This window comes from Saccopteryx bilineata, chromosome 5 (assembly GCF_036850765.1).
Source record: "Saccopteryx bilineata isolate mSacBil1 chromosome 5, mSacBil1_pri_phased_curated, whole genome shotgun sequence".
Lineage (NCBI taxonomy): Eukaryota > Metazoa > Chordata > Mammalia > Chiroptera > Emballonuridae > Saccopteryx > Saccopteryx bilineata.
In genome coordinates this window covers 166428417-166439702 of record NC_089494.1, presented here as the reverse complement: position 1 = coordinate 166439702, position 11286 = coordinate 166428417, and the positions used below count along the sequence as shown (strand labels likewise).

General features: G+C 44.8%; 1 protein-coding gene across 3 annotated transcripts; it reads right to left on the bottom strand.

Moving 5' to 3' along the window:
• Nucleotides 1–1323: 1323 nt before the first annotated feature.
• Nucleotides 1324–9671, bottom strand: LOC136338518 (isopentenyl-diphosphate Delta-isomerase 1). Of its 3 annotated transcripts, none has more exons than XM_066280973.1 (5): nt 9326–9671; nt 8063–8235; nt 7346–7438; nt 5188–5318; nt 1324–2777 (listed from the first exon to the last, which is right to left on the bottom strand). In XM_066280973.1, exons 1-5 carry the CDS (start codon nt 9445–9447, stop codon nt 2460–2462), a joined length of 837 nt encoding a protein of 278 aa, XP_066137070.1. In that variant the 5' UTR covers nt 9448–9671; the 3' UTR covers nt 1324–2459. The 3 variants fall into 3 exon arrangements, with proteins under 3 accessions (XP_066137070.1, XP_066137072.1, XP_066137071.1); XM_066280975.1 differs by lacking the exon at nt 9326–9671 and adding an exon at nt 9052–9304; XM_066280974.1 differs by lacking the exon at nt 9326–9671 and adding an exon at nt 9136–9304.
• Nucleotides 9672–11286: the final 1615 nt, after the last annotated feature.

Genomic DNA, 11286 nt, shown 5'->3' with positions numbered 1-11286 from the left:
CTGGGTGGATCCTGGTCGAGTGCATGTGGAAGTCTGTCTGACTGCCTCCTCGTTTCTAGCTTCAGAAAAACAACAACAAAAAACCCCAAAAAACTTGAGTCCAGTTTAGAGCTCAAAAAGTGCTCGTTTATGGGATGAAGAGGTGTACTAGATTACGTAAACACACCCATCTGTCAGAGGGGGTCCAGGGCACCCAAATGTGGGTATGGTCATCTACAAACTCACCGAGTTGGGCTCTTATCCTGGGGAGGGCAGACCCATCTGAGAAATGAAACCGTCAAGCATCCCCCAGGAGGAAGATGGAAGGACAGCTTCCACCTGAGGATGACATACTGGGATAGGACCCAACTGTCCTTTCACCGGTGCCTGACCCATATCCTAGGTGTCAAGTAAGAGGGTAACGCACCCTCCTTGGACCCACAATATTTTCTTGCTATTTCTCTGGGTAATAAAGGTTTGGGGACAGAATGAACTTAAAGGCCATCTCTGGCCCTTTCAGCAGCTGTTTTTAGTTTCAAATGACTTTATGCTGAGTGATGCCCTGGCCAGGTAGCTCATTTGGAGCATTATCTCAGTATGCCAAGGTTGTGGATTTGATACAATGGGTGCATGAACAGGTAGAACAACAAACTGATTTTCTCTCTCTCTAAAAATCATTTTTTTAAAAATGTAAAGGGGTATTTTAGTAAGGTAACAGTGGAATATATAACACTTGCTGAGCACTTACAAAGTGCCAAGCTCTGGGCCTGCTGTCTAGTATGGCAGCCACTAGCCACTGTAGCTGAATAACTAGTAACATGTTGCTATCAGCCTAAAACTTCCTGGAAAAGAAAACATAAGAACTAGAAATGGAATGTACTTTGAAGCTATAGGGCATTTATGTTTAAGCTACCATAGATAGGTTAAGCTATTATTGTATTAAAATTTTAACAAACTACCTAGCGTGCGGAGGACCCGGGTTCGATTCCCGGCCAGGGCACACAGGAGAAGCACCCATTTGCTTCTCCACCCCTCTGCGCGCTTTCCTCTCTGTCTCTCTCTTCCCCTCCCGCAGCCAAGGCTCCATTGGAGCAAAGATGGCCCGGGCGCTGGGGATGGCTCTGTGGCCTCTGCCTCAGGCGCTAGAGTGGCTCTGGTCGCAACATGGTGACGCCCAGGATGGGCAGAGCATCGCCCCATGATGGGCGTGCCGGGTGGATCCCAGTCGGGCGCATGCGGGAGTCTGTCTGACTGTCTCTCCCTGTTTCCAGCTTCAGAAAAATGAAAAAAATAAAAAAATAAAAAAATTTTTTTTTAACAAACTAGACAACAAAATTAAACAGGTAAATTTTAAATTGATTTTACTTTTCACTAAAGTTAGTATTTGTGACAGTCTTCCCTGAAATTATGAATTAACTGTTCAGAGTTAACAAGAAATGGATTCTTCTATTGAATTTATAGAACATTTAGTTTTTAAGAAACAATTTTTTTTATCTTTTTCATTATTATTACATAGCATTCAAGGACAGTAAAGCTGTCTTGAGATTTCAAATCTGAGAAATCTATGCAAGTGTTTTAAATAAAAGTGCATTAATCAAGATACAGTTTAAATATTAATATTCACATATTCCATGCCCCAATTCCATTGAACACCAATATTAACCTGTTTGTTAATTCTCTCCTCCCCGCAATATGGCACGGCTTTGTAGAACAGTGGTTATCAACGGGAGCAACTCTGCCTTCCAGCACACAGTTGGCATCTCCGCAGTCACTGTGACGGTGATGGGGCGGGGGGGTACTGATGGCATATAATAGGTAGAACCCAGGGATGCTGCTAGACATCCTTTAATGCACAGGATGAACCCCCAAAACAAAGAATTAGCCAGCTGAAACACCAACAGAACCGGTGGCAAGAAAGCCTGTGGGAAGAATATGATCCAATTTCCATTTAATAGCCTGTCTGTCCCCTCTAATTCTTGGATAGAAATCAGGACATACAGCATTTAATCACCTTGGATCTGCATCCCCTAGTTTAATATCTTAATATGGAAAGTTCAGCTGTTTTCAAGTAGCTAAGTAAACAGTTTCTGTTGCATGTTTTTCTGTACGATAAAAATTTAGTGATATGCAAAGTAGCTGGCAAGTAAAGGGTTCTACAAGCACTCTGAAAATGCATATCACAACACTTTGAAAATGAAGAGCTTCACTTATTTGTTCAAATTTGTCAGGACCATGTGTTTAGACAGGTTAAATTCATTTGCTCTCTCTTTTTAAAAATAACCTCATAAATGTCCTTTACAAACAGCAGTGCATATATATGGGGTGTGTGATACAAGATTAAGAAGTCAGTCGTCTTTTCCATATAAATTCTGGTTGTAAAGTATTAATGTAGCCAATGTAGCCAAGGGAAGTTCTAATGGGGAACTAAATTTTTAAAGAATCATTTAAAGTTTACTAAGTAGAGAAATTTTTTAGTATATTCACATTCTGTGTATTTTCTCATGGTCAACAAACTGATTCAAATGATTTAAGTTATCCCACCACTTAAAGAGAAAAGTCTCTGCAATACTTTGAAACCATGGAGTTATCTTAATTTCACCGCTGGCTGCCTTTTTCAGCAGTTCTTTCACTTCTTCCTTTGACACGTAGTAACAGCTTTTAATCTCATTGGGGTCCGGATTCAAAGTCACGTTCTTCCTCACAAACAAAATGTAATCTATTTCATGTTCTCCCCAGATGCTATCAGACTGAGCCTTGTAGTGAATTCGGGTCAGATAATTAATTTCTTCTGGAGGAACCTAGGAGCAAACAAAAACATCAACAAAACAAGTTGTCTAACCCACCACATTCAGTACTATCTTGAAGTAGAGTTTTGTTTTAGTTTTTTTGTTTGTTTGTTTTTTTACAGAGACAGAGAGTCAGAGAGAAGGATAGATAGGGACAGATAGATAGGAACAGAGAGAGATGAGAAGCATCAATCATCAGTTTTTTGTTGCGACACCTCAGTTGATCATTGATTGCTTTCTCCTATGTGCCTTGACTGTGGGCCTTCAGCAGACCAAGTAACCCCTTGCTCAAGCCAGTGACCTTGGGTCCAAGCTGGTGAGCTTTGCTCAAACCCGATGAGCCTGCGCTAAAGCTGGCGACTTTTGGGTCTCGAACCTGGGTCTTCTGCATCCCAGTCCGACGCTCTATCCACTGCGCCACCATCTGGTCAGGCAGTTTTAGTTACGACTTTTAAAATATTAATTTCCTATTGGTAATATAAGAAAATATTACTACCTTGTTTCAAGTATCTACATTTTTTCCATAGGACCAAAAATATGTTGACTTACTGAAATAATTATATTTTTAAAAAAGCAGTCACTCAAACTGGAATTGACATTTTTCCTTCACATCTTAATTTTTTTAACCATTTTAACTAGTTGAGAGATACTTTATTTATTCAGATCTTATTTAAAGGGGACAATTTCAGAGTGTGGGAGATGATTTCAATTAATCCAGTGTGTGGTTCATATTTCTAATGATTTCCACAAGAAAATAAATTTTTTTTAAGCAGATGACTTTTATTTTTTGTGACAGAGACAGAGAGAGGGACAGATAGAGACAGAGAGACAGGAAGGGAGAGAGATGAGAAGCATCAATTCTTCGTTGCAGCACCTTAGTTGTTCATTGATTGCTTTCTCATATGTACCTTGACGGAGGATATGGGGAACTACAGCAGACTGAGTGACCCCTTGCTCAAGCCAGCGACCTTGGGCTCAAGCTGGTGAGCCTTGCTCAAACCAGATGAGCCTGCACTCAAGTCGGCAACCTCAGGGTTTCGAACCTGGGTCCTCCATGTTCCAGTCTGATGTTCCATCCACTGCGCCACTGCCTGGTCAGGCAATACATATTTAATGTTTATTTTATTTATTTTAGAGAGAAGGGAAGGGAAAGAGAGAGAGAGAGACAGGAACATCAATCTGTTCCTGTATGTGCCCTGACCAGGGATCAAACTGGCAACCTCTGTGCTTCAGGGTGATTCTTTTTTTTTTTTTTTCTTAAGTTGGAAACGGGGATGCAGTCAGATAGACTCCCGCACGCGCCCGACCGGGATCCACCCGGCATGCCCACCAGGGGGTGATGCTCTGCCCATCTGGGGCGTCGCTCTGCCGCAATCAGAGCCATTCTAGCACCTGAGGCAGAGGCCACAGAGCCATCCTTAGCGCCTGGGCAAACTTTGCTCCAATGGAGCCTTGGCTGCAGGAGGGGAAGAGAGAGACAGAGAGGAAGGAGAGGGGGAGGGATGGAGAAGCAGATGGGCGCTTCTCCTGTGTGCCCTGGCCGGGAATCGAACCCAGGACTCCTGCACGCCAGGCCGACGTTCTACCACTGAGTCAACCGGCCAGGGCCCAGGGTGCCTCTTTAACCAACTGAGCTATCTGGCCAGGGCTCTACAAGAAAATATTCATCCTTGATTCGATCAATTATAGAAAGTCAACTTATACATTGGTTAACCAATCAATCTGTTTTAGTACTGAGCTAAATTCTGACAATATTAAGAAATCACAATTTAAATAATCTTTATTCAAGGTGCTTTTTGGGGCCAATAATTCCAAGAGGTTACAAAGCAGAGAGTTCTATACATGAATTTAGAATATTATTGTTTTGTTGTTGTTTTTTTGTCAGAGAGAGGGATAGATAGGGACAGACAGACAGGAAGGGAGATGAGAAACATCGATTCTTTGTTGCGGTTCCTTAGTTGTCCATTGACTGCTTTCTCATATGTGCCTTGATGGGGGGGGGACTACAGCAGACTGGGGGGCCCCTTGCTCGAGCCAGTGACCTTGGGCTCAAGCTGGTGAGCCCTGCTCAAACCCGATGAGCCCACACTCAAGCAGCAACCTTGAGGTCTCGAATCTGGGTCCTTCATGTCCCAGTCCGACACTCTATCCACTACGCCACTGCCTGGTCAGGCGAAGAGAGAGAGACAGAGAGGGAGAGAGAGGAGAGAGAGACAGAGAGAGAGAAGGGGGGAAGAGCTGGAAGCATCAACTTCCATATGTGCCTTAACCAGGCAAGCCCAAGGTTTTGAACCGGTGACCTCAGCATTTCCAGGTCGACGCTTTATCCACTGCGCCACCACAGGTCAGGCCGAAAGATGTTTTAATGTACATATGTTTAGATTTCATCTTGTATGGATGGCTATGCAATCAACCTGGTTACCTGTTCCATGGGAATTCCCAATTCAGCCTTTAAACGCCTCTGTGCTGCTCGCCTTACTCCAATCGCATCATTTTCTTCAAGTTCCCCTGGGTTACTTAAGGGATGACTACAACAAGTATTGGTGAAACAACCTGGAATATGTTAATAAAAATGCAAATTAACTTCTTCAAAGTAGGCCTAAAAAATTAAGAAAACCCAAAGTTTTAAAAAGAATAAAAAAATTAATGAAATGATTCTTGAGGATTAATTTCAAAATCAGATGGACTATTAGGCATCTCTTTGTGAAGCAGACATGTGTAGGTAAGTTCTATTTGGGGGGGAGTAGGAGAAAGAATGAGAAGCACCAACTGGTAGTTGCTTCAGTTTAGTTATTCATTCATTGCTTCTCATATGTGCCTTGATGGGGGTGGGAGGGTAGAGTGGGGGGGGATGACTTCCCAGACAAGCCAGCAACTCCTTGCTCAAGCTGGCAACCAGGGAACCTCAGGGTTTAGAACCGGAGATATCAGGGTCCCAGGTCAATGCTGTAGTCACTGCACCACCACCAGACACACTGTAGATCTGTAGATATGTTATATATATATATATATATATATATATATATATATATTTATATATATGTAAACACACACACACACACACACACATTTAAATAAACAGAGAGTCAGGCCTGACCTGTGGTGGCACAGTGGATAAAGCGTCGACCTGGAAATGCTGAGGTCGCCGGTTCGAAACCCTGGGCTTACCTGGTCAAGGCACATATGGGAGTTGATGCTTCTAGCTCCTCCCCCCCCTTCTCTCTCTCTGTCTCTCCTCTCTCTCTGTCTCTCCCTCTCCTCTCTAAAATGAGTAAAAAAAAAAAATAGAGAGTCAGAGAGAGGGATAGATAGGGACAGACAGGGAGAGAGATGAGAAGCATCAATCATCAGTTTTTTGTTGCTTTCTCATATGTGCCTTTGACCATAGGGCTACAGCAGACTGAGTAACCCCTTGCTCAAGCCAGCAACCTTGGGTCCAAGCTGGTGAACTTTGCTCAAACCAGATGAGCCTGTGCTCAAGCTGGCAACCTCGGGGTCTCGAACCGGGGTTCTCTGCATCCCAGTCCGACACTCTATCCACTGTACCACCACCTAGTCAGGCTATATATATGTTATATATATGTTTATATATATGATTTTTAAGTGCGAGGAGGATAGAGAGACAGACTCCCGCATGTGCCCTGACCAGGAACCACACAGCAATCTCCATCTGGGGATGATGCTCTCATCAACTGAGCTATCACTCAGTGCCTGAGGCCAATTCTAAGACCAACACAACTATCCTTAGCACCCAGGGCTGATGCTCGAACCCATCAAGCCACTGGCCAGGAAAGGGAAAGAGAGAGGGGAGAGGAAGGGGAAGAAAAGCAGATGGTGGCTTCTTATGTGTATCATGACTGGGATCGAACCTTGGACATCCACACCCTGGGCCGATGCTCTATCCACTGAGCCAGCCGACCAGGGAATAAGTTCTGTGTTAATGCTATTTAACCAAAAAGATCAAGCTGTGTGTAAGATACAGAGTTATAAAATGTATGTATGCATATATACATACCTAGCAGTTTTAATCCTTTATAGCTATTTTATTACGTGGCACTCATAGCATAAGCTTCTTTTATGTAGAATATGAAATTATGTCATTCACAGGATTTTCCTTTTTTTTAAATATTTTTTATTTTATTTTATTTTTTAAATTTTTTACAGGGACAGAGAGTCAGAGAAAGGGATAGACAGGGACAGACAGACAGGAACGCAGAGAGATGTAGAAGCATCAATCATCAGTTTTTCGTTGCGACACCTTAGTTCATTGATTGCTTTCTCATATGTGCCTTGACCGTGGGGCTACAGCAGACTGAGTAACCCCTTGCTTGAGCCAGCGACCTTGAGTCCAAGCTGGTGAGCTTTTTTTTGCTCAAGCCAGATAAGCCCGCACTCAAGCCGGCGACATTGGGGTCTTGAACCTGGGTCCTCCGCATCCCAGTCTGACGCTCTATCCACTGCGCCACCGCCTGGTCAGGCGAGGATTTTCCTTTTTGACAACGGCTAACCAGAAAGTTCCAAGTGACAAAGTCAAATTAAATATAGTTCCCAACAAAATAATGTACATTAGGCACACTAACCTGGGAAGGTAATTTTAGCATCTGATCTCTGTTGTAGCAGGAGCTTATTTTCAGTGTTAAATAGGAAAACACTAAAAGCTCGATGCAATAACCCTGAAAGCAAAATCAGTATTATTAATTTAGTTTTAAAATACCAGTTATGTGCCTGATTTATTACTTGGGATTTAGGATGTTAGAAACTTGCTGGCATTTCTGCTTTTTTTGTTGTTGTTGTCTTCTATTTAATGAGTCACTGCATGGCTACAATGGGGAAGAGCTCTGGGATACCAGCAAGAAAGTTGGCCACCAAGTGAAAGAAATGGTGAGCTGTCAGCCAATCTTTTACTGGTCAATGTCCCCTCCTGGGATATTTAGGTTGGTGAGACTCCTCCTGAGAAAGTTGGGAAGGCATGTGTTTCTTTTCATGACACTTGTCTTTCTCCATCCACTAGACGGAAAACATTATAAGCTTGAAATGTGCTGTTCTGCTAGGATTAGTCTATTCCTTCTTTTACCAACCAAAATAATCCTGAAGAAGCTGAGTAAAAGACATGAAATGGAAAGAAACAGCTTCTAAGTAGGGCAGGTAGCAAGGCAGGTTTTACCATTACACCACTCAACCAAGTGGAACCAAAGCTAAAACCTGATTAAAGACCGCATTTTTACCAACATACTTTTCTCAGCTACCCTAAAATGCCTAGGCAAGTCACTTTCACACAGAGTAATTTAAAACAGTACCTTTCTCAATGTTTTCATTCAGATGACAATTCTTCTTGGTCTCAGCCCCAATTTCATTATCATTTTCATCAATAAGAATGCACATCTCTGCCAGGAGCTGAACCTGTTGCTTATCGAGATTGTCGGTGTTGATTTCAGGCATCATTACAGACTGTCTGATCTGTCCCAGAATCCTAAGAGGAACAAAAAGGAAAGGCCATTAGCTCACATTTCTCTAACTGTCATATAAATACAGAGACAAGTCAATTCTGAATTCATGAGCCAAGTAAGCAAGTAAGCCATTTGAAAGGGTAAGAACTGTGCTTGCCTTCCCACTGCTTACTCCTCATCATGCAACCCCACCCTGGCCTTCATTTCTCCTACCAGGTGATTTGCTGGCCTTCTATCGCAACCATTCTCTTCACTGCCAAGCTCTCAATGTCCTCTAAATTCTTGCCCTGTAAGACCTGCTGCAGCACTTGACAGTCAGTCCTCTCCCTCTGTTCACTTTTCTTCCTAGGAGTCTGACTCTCTGTACCAAGCCCCTGTATTATCTATAATAACCCATATTTATATATGTAATATATAAATGTGGGTTATAATGGTAACCACTACCACCCAAAATGAGTTGCCATTCCCTCCTATGCCACATTCCAATCTGTTAACAACCGTTTCAAGGACTAATTTATGTGCCCAACACTCACGAACCTTTTACCAATATATCAGCAGGATTAAACCCCACTTTTCTCAACAGGGGTTCCTAATAAGATTGTGACTGCAGCGACCATTCTCCAAAGGCAGCACCATAACTTGCGGTGACAGTGCCCCCCCCCACCACCGCCCGCAGCGCAAACGCAGCCGCAGCCGCAGCCGCAGCCGCAGCCTGCGTGTGAACTCTCCCAAGGAAACGACACTGACGGACAGTAACACGAAAACTTCACTCCATGTTCACAAATCACAGAATATTTTCTTCTCCTCCCCGCCCGCGCGAGCAGCTAAAACTGAAGTACCATTCTTGTCTCGCAGGGCGTGACAGGCAGTGGGGCCGGTTCTGGTCCACAGGCTGAGGCTGTCGCCTCCCTGCCAAAGCTTACCGAACGCAGCTCCGCGCTGAGACCCCGGGCGTCTCGTGAGCTTGCCTCTCGTCTGTCCCCTCGGTCCCCACCCCTCTTTACCCCATGGGGACCTGCCCGCGTCTCTCCCCCTGAGGGCCCGCCGGGAGATCCCCAACTCTTCCCGTCCCCCGGCCCGCGGGATCTGGGGGCCCCTCCGAACGCCACGCACCTGAAGCGCCGAACTCCGGTGGGGAGCCGGCCCGCGGCGCACGCCTCCCGTGTGCCCTGCCCCGCAGTCCAGGCCCACGCCGCGCGCCCAATCGCCCGCGCTCGAGCCAGAGCGCTCCACATGTCCGAAGGCCAATCGCGCGCCGGCCCACTCCTTACGTCACGGTCGCGCGATGGCGCCACGCCCGGCTCGTGCAGGGTCTCCGCACGGGAATCAGCGTTGTCTCTACGCCAAGGCTAGGGGGCTTGTACTCTTTTCTTGGGTCCCTCCGCTGAGGAGCCACCTGACTGAGGGCTGCTTTAGAGAAGGTTTGCGTGCTGGCGGATGTCCCTGGGCGCTGGCGCTAAGCGAGCAGACACGCCTGCGCACTGGGTCCTGCTCACTAAGTGGGAAGTGTGTTGCTCCCTGAAGTTGGCTCCGCCTCGCCCCTTTGGGTGGTGTGAAGACGAAGTTAGCTAGAAGTCGCTGTCCTTCTACCATATTGGGGACCCCATGCACCGAGTTTGATTGTTATCCTTGAAGCGCGTATCTCCAATGGGAAATTTCTTCAAGTTCTATGGCAGCTCCGTTACCAGGGACAGTTCAGCAGGGCTGCGAGAGGAACGGGGAAAGAGCCTTTTGCATTTGGATAGAACTGAGCAGGTGGCAGTCGCAAGGACTGGTGCCTGATCTTTAATATGTGACTCTAATGTTGGATGTGTCAGTAGGCCCATGTCAGTGTCCGCAGGCATTTCACTAATATATGTAACTGGGCCCAATATGGTATACAGCTCAGCACTGAGTGGACTAGCAGATAAAGCACGTGGTTGCTTCAGGTGCGCATACCCAGTAGTGGGCGGTGCCACGCCCGACTGGGGTTTGGCAAATTCCCAGATCCATCTGGCAATGAGGTATTGGTTCCTTAGTGTTATTGGCAGGGCTTTCGTACTAGTCTTTACATACTTTAAACTAGGGTATGCTGCCAAAAGTTGTTTCTCCATAGGGCTATACTTCTGTTCAGCTCTCTGCCGTAACTGGGATCAGAAATGTTAAAGGCACCTTCTTCCCATCCTGTTTTTGCCATAAGCCCTCTGGATAGACTAAACCATTTAATTCACCAGGATTGGTTACATTCGCTATCCAAAATCCCTGTGTTTGTTTTATGGCCACCTTGGCACTGGTAAAGGCATTTCAGTGCTCTTCTTGTCTCCAATTCCAAATTGCTCCTTTTTTTTTTTTTTAACCAATCTATACAAGGGGCACAGCAGCTTCACTAGATGAAGAATTAAAGACCTCCTTTATTTAAGCATTCCCAAAAAATGTTTGCAGTTGTTTCACTGACTCTGGCATAGATAATTTTGAATTTTATCCAGTGCAGCAGCTGGAATGACTTTTGTCTTACCAGACCAGACAACTCCCAAGAATTTGAGAGGACCCAGACCCTTGCATATGGTTGTAGTTTACAGTCTATCCCCATCCTTCCATGTTCTCCAGAGACTCTCCAAAGCCTTAAGTAAAATAGCAAGGTCATTACCAGTTAGCATAATGTCATCAATATAATGATGTAATGCTACCCCTTCTCCACCTTTTCACACAGATATATCTTTTGCTACTAAACCATGATAGATGGTAGGGCTATGCAGATAGCCTTGTGGTAACACCCAAAATGTTCTGTTCTCCATTCCAGCTGAAGACAAATTGGTCTTGACTTTGAGAGTCTATAGGAATACTGAAGAAGGCATTAACAAGATCTGTGTTTCCAGAGATTCACTGATTTCATTTGGCATGGATTAGGATAATTACTTTATTAAGCTCCTGTTAGTCCTCCATCATTCTTATGATCCATCTGGTTTACAGACTGGTCTGGGGGTGGGTTAGTGGGGGTAGGGAGAGAGATTATGTGCTCTCTGTACAGCTCTTTATCTGTATCAGTGATCTCTGCATGTTCCCCAGGCAAGCCATACTGTCTCATGAATATTACC

Bases quoted from the DNA above. Each gene is read 5' to 3' on its own strand.
- LOC136338518 (XM_066280973.1), bottom strand. From the start codon at position 9,447: ATGTGGAGCGCTCTGGCTCGAGCGCGGGCGATTGGGCGCGCGGCGTGG. The intron at 5,319-7,345 runs GTTAGTGTGCCT...AACATATTCCAG, and splicing joins TGCTAAAATTACCTTCCCAG to GTTGTTTCACCAATACTTGT. The intron at 2,778-5,187 runs GTAACCAGGTTG...GTTTGCTCCTAG, and splicing joins TGGGAATTCCCATGGAACAG to GTTCCTCCAGAAGAAATTAA.